We start from the raw sequence: 17,342 nt of genomic DNA on the forward strand, positions 1-17,342 counted from the left end.
CGTGTCAGTCTAGATCCGAGGAGGTCGCAGGTTCGGATCCTGCCTACGGTGCTTTATTTTTTCTCACTCCCCCTCGTTCTTTTTTTTTGTGGTCCTTGTGCCATCTCCTGAGTTTTGTTTTTTGTCATGTATTTTCTTTTGTATTTTGACTCCTTCTTTTCGTGGTCGTTGCTGGTTGGCTTTTACTTTTTTGCTTGTGCTTTTGCCATCTGCTGAGGTTGTGCACACTTGGGATGTGCTTTCTTGTGTCCGGTACGGTATTTCGAGCTTTGTTCCTGCATTTCCTATGACTTGGTTAATTATTGCTTGTTCTCACTAACACGTTCTCACCTTCCATCTGTACATCTACTGCGCACATGTTGTTGCAGGGCCTTCGACCACGAACATGGATGGAGGCCTTCACTTTGATGTCGCTGCTATCTGATGATTGCGTTCTACGTGACTGTCTTCTCTGAAATGCGGGTGTGTGTTACCATGATTACATGGTCTAAAGTGGTTGGCTTGATGTTGGTTGATAGATGTAATGAAGCATGTCTGTGAATGATTCAATCGCTTCTGCCTTCCACTATTACTCGTTCTTGCCATACAAAGACATGTCATCTGCTGCCTCTTTCTCTTCAATCGAGCTTTCCCTAACTATGTTACCAGCGCTATCAATTTTCCAGTCATGGTAACTTCCTGCTAGAACTTCATTGCTTCTCGGCCCATCCGCTATTTCCCCAGCTGCCTGGTTTGTTTCACTCTCGATCTCAAGCACTCAAACATGTCTCTCAACATCTTTATCCACAACAGCAGCAGTCTCCTCCACAGCATCACTAACAATTCTAATTCCCTTGCCCTTACCCTTTGCATCTTTGGCAGCCACAACCTCCACACTACTACTCCCATCACTCGACTCCCTAATCCCCGAGATCGAAGAGACAGAAACCAGACCCTCCAACCATCTAGCCACATGACTTCCCTTTTGTTGTCTACCTCCTCCAAGCTCTCCATCCCTTACCACGATAGCTTTGGACTTTGTGGGTGAGAGCTTCTTGGGAGAGGTACGCAGACGATCTCGTTGTTTTGTACCGAGATCGATGAGGCGTTCGCGAAAGGTTAGGGCGCGGGTGCTGTGGCGTTGGTGCTCGGAGTGGAGGGTCTTTTGGAGGGTGGTCATGCGGTGGGAGTGGAGGGCATCTTCGGATTCTATGCGGTGGCGGAGGAGGGTTACTTGTTGGGTTGGGGAGTGGTCTTGTAGGTCTAGTGTTGTGGTGGTCTTTTGAGGAGTGCTTGAGGAGCTGTTGGGTGCTTGTTGATGATCTCGCTGGTAGCAAGATTAGTATAATGGGTTCATGGTGGTGGTTGAGGTGGCATACTGAAGTTGAGCGTGAATGGCGATGAGTGTGGTGTCTCTGTCTTTCTCGAGAGCGTTCTCTGTGAACTTCTCTGTGGTGGGAGTGTCGCCGAGATACACGCCGACCATCTTGTACTGCCTTGGAAGTCGCTTTTGGTCTTGATGGTGAGCCGTGATGCTCATCCGATATCTCGAAATGGCAGCATATGTAAAGACAGGGTGGCATGTTGAGCTTGCTGCTAGTTGACGAAGGTTGGAGAACATCTTTACTCTCTGCTCTGTTATCAATTAATATCCTAAGCACGCTCGCGTTTGTCGCTACTGAGACATGAATGCATGCAACACCCACACATACGCAACGCGTCCGTCTTCCGTACGTGTTGTCTCACTGTCAGGCATAATGTCGGGCTTAGAGTCTAAGACTGCGATGGAAGATATGCAAATGCTGAGATTGTTCATTCTTCGTGACTATATGAGATAGCTGAGTGGCAGGTTCCTAGTACATTACAAGAGTGTGGGTATGAAATTGGCTTAAACACGGTCATCAAAAGTGTCATCTTCGGCGGTCAGATCGTATCCGGGCTCCTTGACGTAGGGAGGTCTGTAAGAGGAGGGTCAGACACGATGTCGTCAAACAACCGCTTTGGTGAGAGCGTCTCCTACATGAAGTAGTTTCTGAGGCCAACAATGCCAGCAGTGGCAACAGCAAATCCACCCAACATCTTGCTCCACTCAGAGTTGTTCAGGGTGGCCTGACCGACACTCAGGGCGATCAGATCGTAAACAAGGCATCCACCGAAGATCCAGTCAGAACCGGCAGCAAGACCGGCGAAACCAGCTCCAGTGATGACCTTGATGGCGGTGGTAGGAAGGGCATCCTTGTAATATGCAACACTGATGTTGTGGACGAAGTCGAGAACACCAATACCAGCAAAGGTTTTGGCGTTGATGTGAGTAAGTATGGACGAGGTGGAGGAGGTGTTCATTGGGCCAAGCTTGTTGAAGATGAAGTAAAGCTGACTGAGCGAGTTGATCATGACGAAGACGTTCGAGATCTTGAGCTGTTCAGAGTTCCAGAAGAACATCCACCTTTGCGAAATCAGCATCGTATCATGCATGTGGATGGACATATACTTACGTGCCAATGCAAACGTTGCCTAGAATGTACCAGGGGCAAAAATTGACAATCTGATCGAGCTCTGCGCGTTCCTTGGGCTTGTTGGCGTCAAGCTTCCAGAGACGGTATAGCCAGGCGAGCTGGACAATCTGCTGAGGTGCGAAGAAAGCTCCAATGAAGTAAGGCTGAGGGCTCCAGAACGAGGTGTTTCTATCGTTAATGTCCTTCATTGACGGTGTGCTGTTGAGTCCATACTGCTGAGCTGCGAAGTCGTAGATGAACGAGGCGGGTGCGAGCCATTTGGCAGTGCTGTATTCAATGCCCATGATTCCGGCGTGTTTTTGATGAGAAGAGCTGTACGTGGATTGGGAGATGTACGAGTATGAAGAGAAGAAGGAGAACCTAGCTGATAACTGTCTACAAGTGCTGGAATGCAGCTCAAAAGTCATGATGCAACAAAGGATGATGACGTCTACCCCGGTCTTTGATTTACCCCGACCCCGATCATCATGAGATCTGCAACCTTACCTTTGGAGCCGCACAAGAGCCGCAGGGATATCTCTCGCAAACTTGCTTTGGCCGAAGTATGTGCCGAGTATGAAGAGAGATGTGATAATTGTAGAGTCGAATGATAGATGGTGCCTTGCGGAGAGTATTTCAGCCATTCGTCGTCAAAAAGATGGCATCCAGCTTCATCCGGCGCCAAGGCTTCAGCAGGCGTCATCAGTTCTCCCAGTGTGCGGGATACTGTCACATTTGTAGCTGTCTCAAGACACGATGCTTTCTCGAGGTCTCGGCGATGATATCGAAATGCATCTTTCCCTCAACTTACTGCACCAGTCTTGTCAATATGAGATATGATCCTGGCTCGTTATTGCTCTACCTCAAACATTGGTGGAGAGTGGGGGTGTGACAGACTTTAGCACACAAGAATGCCAGCTACCTTGAGGACCTGTAGCAGGACATACCAATCTTTCGTTATGTACAGTCTGGCAAAGAAGCAGAGGTCCAGCAAAGCTTGCATCCAGAAGAGAGCAGAATGTTCTGTCTTCCACAGCCAAGAACGCTCCTGTAAGGACAACCCGTGAGATGAGAAAATACAAAGCCAGGCCTCCCGTTTCAACAACCACCTGTCAAATGTCGCATCGAAAGTTCCATGCCCTAAGAAGAACACCAAGAACATTCAAAACATCGAAAATCGACGCGCAAGAGGTCCCGATTTCTTCGATGCGATCGCGAAACGCCCACTCGAGTCGTGTCTGCTTTCCGTCTCCCGCCTTGCATCGATCGAGACCCTCTTTGTCGTGGGTCGTAGCAACAAGATTTGGTCATCAGTCGTGTTCGTTTGATGCCCGCTCGCTCCGAGTTGCAGCACGATGACAATGCAATTTGATCTGGTGAAAGGAGATGTGGATTTTGAACTGCCAAGGGTGGGTTTCTTATATAACGAAATGCTAAGGGGAAAAAATTGAGTCGGTCCGGGATATAGGGGATCGATTCGAAGTGCAAACAACGGGTTATACAAACCAATGCCACTTTGGATGTGGATTGCAAGACACGTTTTACAGCGAAATTGTATATGGTTCGTGGGTGTTCAAGTTGTAAAGTAGTGAAAGAGTATCATTATAATGTTCAGTGAGAGTGACCTCCTGATTACGTTCAAAAAATGCAAAGAAGGAATACGCCTTTTTGCCCATCCATACACCAATGCTATGCCAAAAGAGAGAATTTGAATCTTTTTATCTGAGCATTAACAACTCGTAAAAGACTTCCTGAAATCTGTACGTGTTTACTTCTCCTCCTCAGCCTTGGAGGCAGTACGCTCGACGGGGAAGTTGCCCTGCTCGGCGATACCAGAGGCGTAAGCATCCTCGGGAACCTTGGAACCGTCCCACTTGGAGGAGGTGATGGGGTTGACGTGTAGGATGTACATGGTGTCGATCTCCTCGAGCGAACGGTCCTTGGACTCGATGACGAAGAAGTAGACAATGGCGGCAAGACCGAGACAGCAGCCACCAAAGACAAGACCGAAGAACCAGTGGATCTCATCGACAATGACGGTGGAGAAGAGAGAGATGAGGAAGTTCCAGATCCAGTTGGATGCAGTGGCAAGACCCATGCAGGTGGCACGGTAGCGGGCAGGGTAGAGCTCAGCAACGACAGCCCAGACGAGAGGGCCCCAGGTAGTGGCGAACGAGACAATGAACAAGCAGGTGAAGACGATCAAGACACTGCCGGCGGCGGAGTCGTTGTGATCGGCGAAAGGAGGAAGCTTGAAATAACCGACGAAGGCGTAGATCATGAAGCAGACAAAGGCCCAGAGAGCACCAACAATGAGGGCCTTGCGGCGACCGCACTTGGCTACAACGTAAAGACCACCGAATGTGCAGACAACGTTAACGGTACCGAGAATGATCTGGGTGACGTACGAATCCTTAAGGCCGGTAGCCTGGAAGATAGTCGTGCCGTAGTAGAAGAAGAAGTTGGCACCAGTAAGTTGCTGACCAGCCTGGAGAGTCATACCGAGGATAGTACGGTAGGCCATACGGGGACCGGTGAAGCACTCGTACCACTTAGCACCGATGGCGGCTCTCTCCTCATCAAGCTTGACGCGAATGTCGTTGATCTGGTCAGAGACCTCCTTGTGCTCAGGATCGATTCCGGCGTAGCGGGCGATGACGTTACGAGCCTCGTCCTCACGACCCATACGGTAGGCGAAACGGGGGGACTCAGGGAGGAAGAGGATACCAACACCAAGGATGAATGCCCAGAGGAAGGAGATACCGTTGGGAATTCTCCACTGAGCGCTGTTGGAGTAGGCGTCGTGGGTTCCGAAATCGATCATGTAAGAGGTCCAGATACCGAGAGTCACGAAGAGCTGGTAGCAGGCGATGAGGACACCACGAATAGCGCGAGGAGCAGACTCGCCCTGGTACATGGGAACGACGACGGACAGAGCACCGATACCGATTCCATCGACGAAACGACCAGCAGCGAACTGGCCCCACGAGGTGCTGGAGGAGATCTCGATGATGACGCCGATGGCGGTCCAGAAGGCGAAAAGAGAGATACAGAACTTGCGGCCAATGACATCGGCGAGTCTACCAGCGATCAGGGAACCAACGGCGGCACCACCACAGAGAAGGGCAGTGATGGCACCCTGGCGGTAGGCGCTGAAGTAGTATGTGCCATCGGCGTTCTGCTGACCGAAACGCTGGAGATAGTCGGACATTTGGAAGTAACCTTGAGAGGAGTCAGCGAACAGCTTCGGGAGCTCTTTCAGCAAGCTAGCACGTACCAGAGATTTGGCCAGAAGCATAACCGAACATGAAACCACCGATAGAGGCAACGAGACCCATGAAGCAGGCCATGAAGGTGACCTTGCCAGCAGGGACAGGGAGCTCATGGTTGCCAGCGGTCGACTCGACCTGACCAGCGGTCATGGCCTCGGTCTCAGTACGCTTGGAGAAGAGACCCATGGTGAAGATGGGTAAAGATGTGTGAGATGTTGATAGAGGGAAAGATGGATGGAGTGGACCGGATGAGAGGCGGAAGGGAAGGTCTTATGACAGCCAAGTGAGGAGGTCTGCTGGGGAAGTCGAAAGGAAAAATGAGGAGAATAGAGCTTATAAAGGATGGAGCCAGATGGTGGGACGGTAATAGATCGGGGTTGCTCTGGAGTGCTCCGGATGCAAGACGGCACTTAACGCGGGCAGAGTCTGAAGCGTGGATAGAGAGTCGGCTGGAAATGATGGAGCACGAGACACTTTAAGGCCTGTTGATGGAGGTTTGGTATCGATGTTCTACGCTCTGCACGGAGGATATATATGGGTCCATGAAAATTGGTCGAGCCACTAGCCGGAATGATGCAGCCGAACAGCGACGTCAAACCATGACCACGGTCCGGTGATGGTTCAGATCACCTGCTAGCATAGAGCTTCGAGCCCTGAGCTGGACCAGAAGCTATGGAGGGAAGAGCTTTCGAGCAAAATTTTGCTTTGCGAGCCGAAGCCGACTGAACCATCGTGATTCGGCAAGCGTTGGCAACGGAAGTAGCAACTGACATCTCGCTCAAACGCCCAGGGAAAGCGCATCAGCCCATCAGAAATGACGTAGAATATCACGAAGCTAGTCGAGCACCCACGTAACGGAGCACAAGAGAGATTTTTTTCCTTGGAGATGGAGGGTTAGGCTGGGGCCCATTTGGGGTTTGATTGCTCCAGGATCATGCGATGAACATTCGCTTCGCAAGTCAGTGGGAGGAGTCTGGGACAGCCCCGGGGCCTGATGCAACTTCGCAACAGCATCATGTGGGTCATGGAAGGCGGCCAGAAAATGCATCGAAGGACGTCGGCCGAGCAAGCCAAGCTCAAAAGGGCCGTCGGAAAAGTCAATATCGGCCCTTTGATGGCGTCTTCGGCCCGTCTCGTGTCCCGATGCCCTTGTCAAGCCACGGCGTGAAAGTCTTTTCCAACGTCTGTCGAAAGAAAGCATGACGTCTTTTCGAGGTCTGGAAGTCAGCTTCACGACTCGATATTCAGAATAGCCCTGCAGTTGAAATGGCATTGCTCTTGGACCCAAGAGGCGAGATCTCACTGCACACAATCACTCGAGAAAAGACAGCACGCCCTTGCGGAGCGCAATATGCTGAGCCGACCGGCGAAGGACCGACCTCGGTGTGCATGCAAAGTAGGCAGTGGTCTTACTTCGGTTCTCCCGTCCTCAACAGGTTCTTCTTCGGAGGGTGTTGGGGAAAAGACGAAATTTGTGTCGGAAAGGATACGGAAGACGGATTTAACAGGTCAAACACTCGTCAGAACGCGTTTAACAACAGATTAGGACATGTTGTCTGATGATCCCCCGAGACGTGCAGCCACGCGCAGACGATGGGACCTGTCTTCCAGACCCACAGTTGCAGTCTGAGGTGGGATGAAAGGTGATGAGAGACGTTACGGGGGAAATGTGGCGGAAATGCGGATGGCGCGGAGTGTGATTGCGGTGGTCGTGGTGTCGTGGTATGCACCCACGGGCGGGCAAAGTAGGAGCAAAGTGGAGGATGTGGCGCCCCATGGAGCACCAGATGAGGTGACGGGAAAAGGTCTGCACATGACTCCATGACAATGGGATGGAGTGATCTGCAGTCAATCTGTTGGCTCTGAGCTCTGCTGAAGCCAAACAATGCGCATACCACACAGTGCCCAGATCAAGAGTTCCTTCCCACGTTGTCTTTGTTGTTGTTCTGAGATGACGCTCAGGTACTGGTATTGCGGATCGTCAGGCTGGTCAAAGCTCCCCGTGCGTCTTATCGGCGGATCTATCCGATCGGAGCTCCGACCAGGAAAGCACGCAGCGCCTTGACGTGACTTTCCTCATGGCGCTTCGACAGCTTTCCCTCCAGGTAACTGATCAACATGGCAGACTCACAATCACCAGCTCCAACGGTGGAGACGCATCGACTGATGCAAGAGAACGTGCCGACAGTGCCGTCACCATTAAACCCCGAGGTCAGAGGACGTTCGCAGCGCGAGCGAAAAGAGACGGCTAAGAAGCGCGAGGCCACGCGCGGCACCACCCCGACGGTGCCAGCGAAGCGCAAAGCGACTGCTGGCTCCAACCATCGTCATGTCGCCCATCAGACAGCGCCGTCACCTATGCGCTACCAGATCCCTCCGCCGAAGACGTCCGACTACGAGCCGCCCAAGCCTCCCGTCTTCACCTCGCACGAACCTCTTCCTTATCTGACGCCGGACGGCCAGACGGAGCTCAAGAAGGTCACAGATCAAGCCGAGAACAAGCGAGGCTATCGCTACACGCTTGCTGTGGCAGATCCCAACTTCCGACACAAACAGTTCTACCGCCAGTCCGACGGCTTACCTTACGGTGCCCGAATGTCGTTCGAGGACACCGACAAATCAATACACTACGACGTCAGTGGGCATAGCATGAGCAATCCGAAAGGATGGCGCATGGCTAGAGCCAATGTCTGCGCGCGCGAGGGCTCGCTCTACTACGAGGTCCGTGTGGTGCGAGGTGTGCCTACCCTTCAGCCGGGAGGTGCCCCAGCTGCTACAGCTCAAGGCCCGCAACCACATGTCCGACTCGGATGGGCGCGTCGAGAAGCGCCCCTGGATGCGCCTGTCGGCTTTGACGGCTATAGCTACGGCATCAGTGATCTGCGCTTTGAGCCCATGCATCGCAGCCGACCATCAAAGTTCTTCCATCCTAGGACCTCCAAAGCAAAAGCAAACACTCCCATCCAGCTCAACGACAGTATCCACGAGGGCGATGTCGTTGGTCTAGAGATCACCCTCCCCTCCCTATCACTTCATCAAAAGGTCGTCGAGGGTCACTACAATCCTGCTGTCGATCTAGGCGATGGCTTTGAAGACCAACCACCTCGCCCAGACCCTACGCTCGAGCCTCACCACATTATCCGTGATCGTATCCCAGTCCCTTACAAGGGCAACGTCTACTTCGAGACTATGGACTATGTTCCGACCAAAGCCATAGAGGCTTATGCAGACCGCACCTTGTCCTTGTCCTCTCTAGCTACTCCTGCTCCGGGCGCTCCTACCTCCATCAAGTCACAGCCCGGCCCTCACCACCAAGATCCCCCACTACGTACTCTGCCACACAGTAACATTCGCGTCTACAAGAACGGTCAGCTGATCGGCACTGCCTTTGAGAATCTCCTGTCTTTCCTGCCACCTGCCAGCCAGCCCAGTAAGTCTATAGGCTCACGCGAAGGCTTCGACGATGGTATGCTCGGTTATTTCCCCGCCATCGCCTGTTTCAGCGGTGGCATTGCCGAGCTCAACTTTGGTGAGCTTGGCTTCTGGATGCCACCGGCTCACATGAAACCTGCTCCTCGACTCTCAGACAGCTCCGACCCGAATCAAAGGTTCTACCCTGGTCGCAGTCTCCGCCCCATGTCTGAGAGGTTTAAGGAGCAAATCGCCGAAGACGTGCTCTGGGACATCGTCGACGAAGTAGACTTCTTTATGCAAGACGGCGGCTTTGGAGGTAAAGTGGGCGCCGGCGCTAATGCTGTCAAGAAGGGTGCGAGCTTGAAGGAGGAGATGGACTAGGAATCCACTTCGCCACGAAAGTTTCGCTCTTCGCGTCGCAATACTGAGCAGACGCCTTTACGTAGCATCTCATGGGCTGAGGATGAGGCAGATCAACCGCGTTCACCCTCGCCGTCGAAGGGCGCTTCTTTGACTCCACCTTCGCCGCCTGGTCTTCTTTCTTTGACTCCGCCTTCTCCTAGGCTGAGATTGAAGTTTTGATGGTGTTGCAGTCACGGTTAAACTGAGTCTGGGACTATCTTCCTAGCTAGCTTGATGCCCTGAAAAACAAACACCATCGCGGTCTGAGGAGGCGTGTCACGATTATGAAAAGTATTCTCATCCAAATAGCTCTACATTGATCCATTTAGTCAACACTGGGAGTACGTTCTGCGTGCTGTTATGCTATTATGGTCTAAAAAATGTGTAATTCATCGCCGCTATCGACTGGAGTTTTTCTTCGTAAGCACTCAGAAGAGCAGGGTGACATGCCGAACCACTGACCAGATCAGGGTGATACCATTAACAAGCATCCACGACCTTGCAATTGCCTAAGAGAAGTGGTGTCTCGACCGTTGGCCGCTGTTATGAATGCACATGACACGCTCTATTACCATGGCAGTCGACCTGCAGACTGTACCATAACCTCTATAAGAGAGAAGTGGAAGGAGGTTAGAATATTTCCTCCCATTGTTGGCACGTCTGTGGTTACACAATCTTGTGGCCGGCTGCACTCGCTGTTCAAGGTCGTGATAATTGGAGTAAAATCATCTCGATATACAAATGGCATGAAAAATCCACAACCTCTAAGTAAAGAAAGACAAGGTCTATACATAAGTTCATCAATCATCACAGCACCGACCGGATACTCATAACTTCCATTCACCCAGACCAACCACCCATCCCATCCAATACGCCATTGTCATTCCAGAACTGCTGTCCCTGATTCATCGGCATGACTTCTCCAAAGTACATCCACTGCTGCTGAAGCTGTGGCTGAGGTTCACTGCCTATCCACTGCTGCATGTCAACATCCTGATACTGTTGCGACAAATCAAACAAAGGCTCTTCCGCAGTGATGGCGAAAGTGCCCATCTCATTCAAGTCTTGAACAAAAGTAGAGGGAGGAGTAGGTGGTAGAAGAGGTTGATCCATCATGGCTGGCGCGCTGGTCGTTGAGCGACCTCGATTCTGCCATTCTAGGAACAGCTGCTCAATGGCACGTTGAGAAACTTGTCTCGTGAAGTCTTCGACTTGCTCTTGTTGGTCACCGGTCCAGGAAGGCATGTTGTTGTTAATGATGGTCGTGACTATATCCTGACTCTCGTTTGTGCAAAAGTCTCGGAAAGCCAGCAGCTCCGCAGAAAGCGATGTGTCCATGACTGTCGAGTATTAATACGACGGTGTGTATCAAAAGGCAAAATACAACGTACAGGGTGACTCTGGCCACGTCGCATCCGGGAAGAGCAGTGTGTACATCGAGTACCAACTGTCCTTGACAGATTTGCTCGTAACACGACGCTTGAGCTTCCGCATTGTGATCTCGTCAATCCCTTCAAGACGACGTTCTGGAGCATTGTGGCATGTGCCCTGGCGGACGTGTCTGTCTCTAGCTTCTGCGTTGTTCCGGAAGATGGCATAGCACTTGGGACAGTGGATGGGTATACTGTGCACGCGTTCGAGGTGTTGTCTGAATTGTCAGAGTTAGTATTGTATCGCCATAAAAAGCTGCAATCCGCTTACTTGACACGAGATATGCCTTTGAGTACGAAAGTGTAGCATTTGTCGTGCTTGAGTGGGTCAAACTTGCTGAAGGGGCACGCAAGTGGTGGAAGATCATCCTCGGACTTGGCTACCTTGCTCTTCCGCTTTGGGGGTTGCTCGTCTTCGTTGTCGTCCTCTTGTCCCATCCCATTTCGTCTCCGCTTGGTACCGAACGATGAGTTACCGGCACCATTCGGTCCAAAACCATAGGCTCCGGCATGGCTGTCGAAGCTAGATGGATAGCTGGAGCTTGATGATCTGCCTGCGCCCGAAGCAGGTCCGTTTTGGCGGAATAGATAGTAAGCAGAGAGCAATTGATGAATTGCTGGACGTAATAGTGGTTGAAAGACCGTCTCGAGATCGTCAACGTCGATCTCAAATTCAGTATCTGTTGTTATTTCATCGATGTCTGACTCGAACAATGAATCTGCATATGTGCTTGAGCTGCATGGAGTTGACGGACGCTCCAAGTCCTGCAAGGAAGACGGTACGCACACCATAAGGTATGGTGAGAACATTTCACCCATGAAGTCTGTCGAGGTGTCCATCATCTCTACGGGCGATGTTTGTTCACAGATGTCGGTCTCAGGATCATCTGATATCAAGATGCATGGCAGATGACTTTGTTCGAGGGTAGAGTTGGCCTGACTTAGACTTGAGATCGTGTGGAGCAGCTCAGGTGTAGTAGTCGGCATCACATGAGCGTACCGAGAGATGTCGCGCACGCAGTCATCAAGCGCAAGCTCCTGCTGGGACTCCTCAGCCGAGCTCTCCGAACCGATAGAGCTCTCGAGTTCTGGCGATGATTTATTGCGAACGCAAGGTTTGTTCTTCGGCTTTTTGCTCTTGCTCTTCTGCCGACTGACAAGACTGGTGGGCAATTGCGAAGAGTCAGGTGTACATTCTGACCTAAGAAACATTAGCCGTGCATTGTGACCATTCGTGGTAACAACGGACTTCACCAGGAGCCCAGCAACCTCACTTTCATTGTACTTATGTGTACCTTCTAGATGAGCTTTGAAGTTGTCCTTCCTTGGCCAGATCTTGTCCTTCCTTTGACAAGATGGAGCGGCACAACGATAATAGAACTTGGAGGTCTTCACGGTCAAGACGCTGTGACATGTCTTCTTGTGCCGTGCCAGATCGTGGGGAGAAGCGAAGCCGTTATGATTGTCGCAACCCGATACATCGCATTTAAATGGTCGAGTGTGGGTTAGCATATGCTTCCTACATGTGGTCAGCACTGTGCGATCCCAAGTTAGACACGAGCCTAACCTCCTGTCTGCGTTGTTACTGAAGTAACGATACTTTTCGGCCTCCTCGTAGCAAACCAGGCAAAATTGTGGTGCCTGGTCATGCTCGCTGTTGAGGGGCTCCATTGGCACTTTCTGTAGGGCTTCGACACTCTGAGCGTCGGTATAGTCCACGGAGCCATAACCACTATCGCTGATCGAAGGCTTCGTCCTGGCCTTCATGACGGGTATGGTGTGCATATCCTGAGCGGTAGTCGCATGGCACCAAGCCAGCCACGCTTCTTCACCCTTGATAGGCGGAGTCATGTTCTCAGAGCCATGCTCAAAGGCTGAGGTTGTTACTGACGAGGTTGCGTTGGCATGATGATGATCGATGGTTTGAGTAGTCGATGGAAAGAGTTCAAAGTCTTGATTACGACTTTCTTTGGTGAACTCCTGATCGAAAGTTAGTGACATCCATTCCGTGGCCAGACGCGAGCATGGATACCTACGTGTTGGTATGCTGAGTTGTGCCAGGCCATTCGAGGATGAATGAAAATATATGAAGCTAAGTGGTAAGTAGTCCTATGTAATCCAAGCGATTTCGAGCTCCCTCTATCCGAAGAGGGCTATACAGGGGAAGCAAAATGGGTACAAGGTGACGAGAATTGGGTATGTCAGAATGTGCGAGAAACATGATGGCAGGTCACTGTCATATATGGTAGCGTGCAACACAGACGGTGGTTGCTTCCTCACACAAGCCCATCTGCACATTGGTGTTCACTCAGCCTTGCTAAATAGTGTCATTGCGCGGGATATCGGAGTAGGAAGCTCTTGGTATGATTGGCTCCTTCCACCAGTCAAGGGACGATGCCATCACAGCCCCCACGTTCTGCTGTCGGGCTTCGCCGAAAGGATTGCGATTAAGGCCTGATTGACAGGGTCAAGACTTGAAGAAAGCAGTTCAAAGACGACACAAATGCGTGCAAAGTAAGAATTGGTAGCAGCGCTCCGACTTGGCGGCAGTTGTTCGAGAGAATGCCCAATCATTCGACAAGACACTTGCACGATTGTGCCGTATTCTCCATGGTCTAAACTGGCACATGATAGCTTGTCTGCGGGCCAAGCCTCAATGACAGCACACTTTCTTTTGCTGGCTTTTGCTGCGCCAGCCTCCCACTCTTTGCACTGCGGATAACGGCACCTCAGGATTCGCGACAAGGGGCTGATCGTAGTTTTACACGACCAGGATACTGGGTAATAAAATTTGGGAGGCCACATGACCTTGAAGTGCTATGAGAAATGTACAAAATGGGAAGTATACCGCGAGCGGCCGCGAGCGGAAAGATCCCGATCATCCTTAGAACCCAATAACCCTGCGTTTCTTCTTTGCCGGTTTTCCCCCAAACCGCCCTGGCTGAACTTGGCTAGTAAACATGTTCGGCTGAGCTTGAGAGCTTGCTAGCAGCTGGGTGCCCTGACTTGCTGCTCTAGCGGACTGAGGGACATTCGGTGCTTCGCTTCTAGAAGGTGTCGCGAATGCCGGCTGACTCGCACTCACGATGCCGGGAACTTGGCTATTCGCGAGAGTCATGGCGGACGCCTTTTCTGCTTCGCGCCTCTGCTTGAACAACAACTTCTCGGCACGCCGCTTCAATCTCGCTCGCTCTTTGGGCGTCAGGTCCTCGTCTTCTTCCTCAGCCCTCCTCTCCTGCTCTCTTTGCATACTCAGCCAGTCGTATTCGCCAGGGTCACCGCCAAGGCTCCAATGCGCAAGTGTGTTGGTCAGAGTCTTGGGTAAGGGACCCGGTGTAGGCTTTTCCGATGCAAATGAAGTGTATCGTTGAAGTCGCGAGAATTCGCCTGACACCAGAGTTGATGGATGGCTGGACAACGATGTGGCTGTAGTCATTGAAGGTGTGGCTGTCGGTGAAGGGGTTGGGAGTGAGGACTGCATAGAACGTAGTTGAGAAGAAAATAGGTCGTCAGTGGCCTGAGTCTCTGGCATTTGCGTTTCCACTTCGGCTGGCCTCACAGATGGTTGTCTGAGAACGTGACTTGCAAGACAAATCTCGGCAGCGATTCTTCGTGCTAGTTGTTCCTTGACGAGCCGCACTCTGCCAGGTACGGTTTGAGAAAGTGGTGTCAGCCAACAGGCTATGATATTGTCGTAGACTGAGGTTGGGTTCATATCGGTTGTGACACCAAGATTCAGAGCAGACTTGCTAGCGATACTCGCGAGTTGCAGGTATGTTTCGGACGCTTCGGGGATGTTTCTGTATTCCGTTCTAGACGCGATCATATCCTTGAATTCGGCATTAGCTTGATCAATGTCAGGTACCAGGATTTGTTTGTCGCAAAGCTCCGACAACAGTCTGTAGCCATGGATATTGTGTTCAGCAGACTCCAGAGTTTGCTCCGCTCGTTCGAGTATGCGTGAGAAATCCTCTATTTGCGAAGCAGCGCTAGTAGTCCGCGCGTGGGAAAGCTCGTATAGCATGGTCCATGTGTCTGAAGTTGACTTCAATGTGTTCACTCGAGATAGAGCGTCCAGGTCCTGGTCTTCTTGAAAATTTCGTGTCTCTTGATTGGTCACATGTTGCTCGACAAATCCGGTTTCTTGAAGTCGAGGACGACTGTGAACGAGCCTCCCACGCCAATCAGGAGGCGTGACTATAGGCAGCAATGACTCGGCCAACGAGGTCGGCAATGTATAATACAGTTTCTGCACAACGACCATATCGCTCGCTATGGCGGTTGCAACAAAAAATCTCACGGAAGAGTCTCGATAGTGCTTTCCAGGACCAGATGGCTGTTCATGGTGCGCACTCTCCCCATAATTTGCATTCTGAAGTAAGAAGCCTAGAGCAGCCGGAGAAGCAGTGACTGCCGAAGGGAGCTCTGGTAAAACGATTTGAGTCGCATCTGCGGCCGTCATGAACTGAGGTGAGGACTCGTGAGAGGTAAACCTGTAGCTTGTCGCAAGCGGACTCAGTGACGATTGGATGAAAACAACGACGTCTGTGAAGAGTTAGCGGCTGGAGATATTTCCTTGAGGCATGGCTGATCGTACTTGGATCCTCGACTAGAACTGATAGGCTTAGTCCGATGTCTTCGGGGTCTCTGAAGTGCCTGCATTGTAAAACGAGCTCGGCACCAGCAGTGCTATAACTTTCGGGATCGAACTCGTCCAAGCATCGCACACGCACACAGAACAGCGACACGGAAGTGAGAACAAAGATGATAGTCGGATCTAGGGGACTGAGCATAACATCAAGGATCCAATGTGGGGTCCCAACAAGGCCGAGATTGGGAGATTGCAGTCTCACGGGCTTCCCCTGGATGTCATATACCGCTAAAGATCTGCGACTGGCGGTAACGATGGTTTGGACGTTGCCGGCCCACATGCATCTCCCCCAGCCGTCATCTAAGAGGCTGGCGGTCGTCTCATGAGCCGGAACAGCCTGATCATTGGTAGCCCCACGGCACAGCTCCGTCGGCTTGCCATACTTGGATGGAATCTGTTTGAGACTCGAGTCCCAGACATGCCAGGTGCCGTATTGATCGACGGTGATGAACTGGCTAGGATACCAATGATTGAAAGCCATATGAGCAGGAGCCAGGCCTCTGAAGAGATCCAAACTCAGAGTACACAACTGATCCGTGTGGAAACGAGACGGTGTAGCGGTAAGAGTGTTCCAAGAAGAGGTGTGCTTCCGCGCGGCAACACGCAAAATGTGAACAGCAAGCGTGGTGCGCACAGCGAGAGTGCGAGCCAGATTCGAGTCTTCGTCGGCATCTGCGAAACAGACTTGACGTATGGGATGAGGGGCTTCCCAAATGCCAGATTCTCCATAGATTCGGGGTACATCGATCCATATGGACTTGTTTCGATCCCAACCATGCTTTTGAGGTTGGACTTGGACGAGGCGCAGAACGTGTGCGTAATCGACAGCAGGAAAGGCAGCGATTTGCATAGAGCGCTTTATGGCATGGTCTGGCACGCGGCCGAAAGCTAACAGATGACCCAGCGTCGGATCGTAGCGAACGACGGTCTTTTGGACCTCTTGTGACACGATGGCAGGTTCAGCCAGGAGATGGGCGCCAGGAGCCAAGGTCGGGTCTCTTGTGAGAAGTTCGGCGAGCTGGTGGTTCAGCTGGACGCTTGGTTTCTGAGTGGTCGTCGAGTCTGGTCGCGATTGAGGGCGTTGTGACTTGAAGACGATCTGTGAGGTGCCCAGAGGCTGCAAGGTAGAGGAAGGCTCAGGGTTTCTAGGAAACAGCCAGGTGGTTTCCTCGGAATGGTATATGGCCTGACCAAAGTGACCATATTTCAGGTCAGCGGTTGCGTGGTCAGCCATGCGGCTTCTTCCTAGCTATGCGTGATAATGCGCCAGAGACGGACTGAATCATTGCCGGGAAGAAGGCGTATACGGAAAATTGCGGTCTATGGGAGCTGACGGTTTGACGGCTTGTTCGATGGAGTCTAGATGTAAGATGTAGTCGTTTGAAATGTCGAGGTTGAAAGTCGAAGAGAAAATAAATGACCAAAATCTTGTCGAGATTCAAGCGCGTCAGACTTGACCAGCCTCCGGCTTTCGGCAGGGGGCGTACGGACCACGCGCTTTAGTGCCTCAATCGCCTACATCTGCCAGGGCCAGGAACTCGACACTTGTTCGTGAGGACGTCGAGCTCGGTTCCAAGGCTTTCAGAGCTTTACACATGTCATGGATGGTGAGGTTAGTTCAGTTGGAAGGTCCAGCAAAAACTGTCTATCGCTATCGGACACAGAGCATATCTAGGGGGCTTCCGTAGTAGACGCGCGC

General features: G+C 51.7%; 6 protein-coding genes across 6 annotated transcripts; 1 reads left to right on the forward strand and 5 right to left on the reverse strand.

The window, feature by feature from the left end:
- Positions 1–457: 457 nt before the first annotated feature.
- On the reverse strand, positions 458–1,579 carry AUEXF2481DRAFT_40967 (uncharacterized protein). The gene is made up of 2 exons (XM_013487422.1): positions 1,359–1,579; positions 458–1,306 (listed from the first exon to the last, which is right to left on the reverse strand). Exons 1-2 carry the CDS (start codon positions 1,560–1,562, stop codon positions 758–760), a joined length of 753 nt encoding a protein of 250 aa, XP_013342876.1. The 5' UTR covers positions 1,563–1,579; the 3' UTR covers positions 458–757.
- A 106-nt stretch (positions 1,580–1,685) lies between these two features.
- AUEXF2481DRAFT_271648 (uncharacterized protein) lies at positions 1,686–3,258 on the reverse strand. The gene is made up of 4 exons (XM_013487556.1): positions 2,475–3,258; positions 2,000–2,425; positions 1,840–1,937; positions 1,686–1,781 (listed from the first exon to the last, which is right to left on the reverse strand). Exons 1-3 carry the CDS (start codon positions 2,900–2,902, stop codon positions 1,868–1,870), a joined length of 924 nt encoding a protein of 307 aa, XP_013343010.1. The 5' UTR covers positions 2,903–3,258; the 3' UTR covers positions 1,686–1,781; positions 1,840–1,867.
- Positions 3,259–4,242: 984 nt separating this feature from the next.
- AUEXF2481DRAFT_66354 (uncharacterized protein) lies at positions 4,243–5,896 on the reverse strand (the record flags this gene model as incomplete). Its single annotated transcript, XM_013487476.1, has 2 exons — positions 4,243–5,696; positions 5,752–5,896. The coding sequence occupies 2 exons, from the start codon at positions 5,894–5,896 to the stop codon at positions 4,243–4,245; spliced, it is 1,599 nt and encodes a 532-aa protein (XP_013342930.1).
- A 1,783-nt stretch (positions 5,897–7,679) lies between these two features.
- Positions 7,680–9,972, forward strand: AUEXF2481DRAFT_271356 (uncharacterized protein). Its single transcript, XM_013487557.1, has 2 exons — positions 7,680–7,748; positions 7,872–9,972. The coding sequence occupies exon 2, from the start codon at positions 7,913–7,915 to the stop codon at positions 9,539–9,541; it is 1,629 nt and encodes a 542-aa protein (XP_013343011.1). The 5' UTR covers positions 7,680–7,748; positions 7,872–7,912; the 3' UTR covers positions 9,542–9,972.
- A 2,068-nt stretch (positions 9,973–12,040) lies between these two features.
- On the reverse strand, positions 12,041–13,467 carry AUEXF2481DRAFT_271624 (uncharacterized protein). Its single transcript, XM_013487558.1, has 4 exons — positions 13,029–13,467; positions 12,560–12,972; positions 12,247–12,511; positions 12,041–12,193 (listed from the first exon to the last, which is right to left on the reverse strand). The coding sequence occupies exons 1-4, from the start codon at positions 13,056–13,058 to the stop codon at positions 12,176–12,178; spliced, it is 726 nt and encodes a 241-aa protein (XP_013343012.1). The 5' UTR covers positions 13,059–13,467; the 3' UTR covers positions 12,041–12,175.
- A 409-nt stretch (positions 13,468–13,876) lies between these two features.
- AUEXF2481DRAFT_5876 (uncharacterized protein) lies at positions 13,877–16,877 on the reverse strand (the record flags this gene model as incomplete). Its single annotated transcript, XM_013487315.1, has 2 exons — positions 13,877–15,537; positions 15,590–16,877. 2 exons carry the CDS (start codon positions 16,875–16,877, stop codon positions 13,877–13,879), a joined length of 2,949 nt encoding a protein of 982 aa, XP_013342769.1.
- Positions 16,878–17,342: the final 465 nt, after the last annotated feature.

The sequence above is a fragment of the Aureobasidium subglaciale genome, assembly GCF_000721755.1.
Source record: "Aureobasidium subglaciale EXF-2481 unplaced genomic scaffold scaffold_13, whole genome shotgun sequence".
NCBI lineage: Eukaryota > Fungi > Ascomycota > Dothideomycetes > Dothideales > Saccotheciaceae > Aureobasidium > Aureobasidium subglaciale.

What these genes read in the sequence shown, in the direction of transcription:
- AUEXF2481DRAFT_40967 (XM_013487422.1), bottom strand. Translation starts at nt 1,562, where the DNA reads ATGCCACCCTGTCTTTACATATGCTGCCATTTCGAGATATCGGATGAG. An exon ending in GCCATTCACGCTCAACTTCA is followed by an intron (nt 1,307 to 1,358) that starts GTATGCCACCTC and finishes TCTTGCTACCAG; the next exon opens with CGAGATCATCAACAAGCACC.
- AUEXF2481DRAFT_271648 (XM_013487556.1), bottom strand. Translation starts at nt 2,902, where the DNA reads ATGACTTTTGAGCTGCATTCCAGCACTTGTAGACAGTTATCAGCTAGG. An exon ending in GGCAACGTTTGCATTGGCAC is followed by an intron (nt 2,426 to 2,474) that starts GTAAGTATATGT and finishes GATTTCGCAAAG; the next exon opens with GTGGATGTTCTTCTGGAACT. An exon ending in GGCCTCAGAAACTACTTCAT is followed by an intron (nt 1,938 to 1,999) that starts GTAGGAGACGCT and finishes CTCCTCTTACAG; the next exon opens with ACCTCCCTACGTCAAGGAGC.
- AUEXF2481DRAFT_271356 (XM_013487557.1), top strand. Translation starts at nt 7,913, where the DNA reads ATGCAAGAGAACGTGCCGACAGTGCCGTCACCATTAAACCCCGAGGTC.
- AUEXF2481DRAFT_271624 (XM_013487558.1), bottom strand. Translation starts at nt 13,058, where the DNA reads ATGGCCTGGCACAACTCAGCATACCAACAC. An exon ending in ACAACTCAGCATACCAACAC is followed by an intron (nt 12,973 to 13,028) that starts GTAGGTATCCAT and finishes ACTTTCGATCAG; the next exon opens with GAGTTCACCAAAGAAAGTCG. An exon ending in AGTAACAACGCAGACAGGAG is followed by an intron (nt 12,512 to 12,559) that starts GTTAGGCTCGTG and finishes GACCACATGTAG; the next exon opens with GAAGCATATGCTAACCCACA.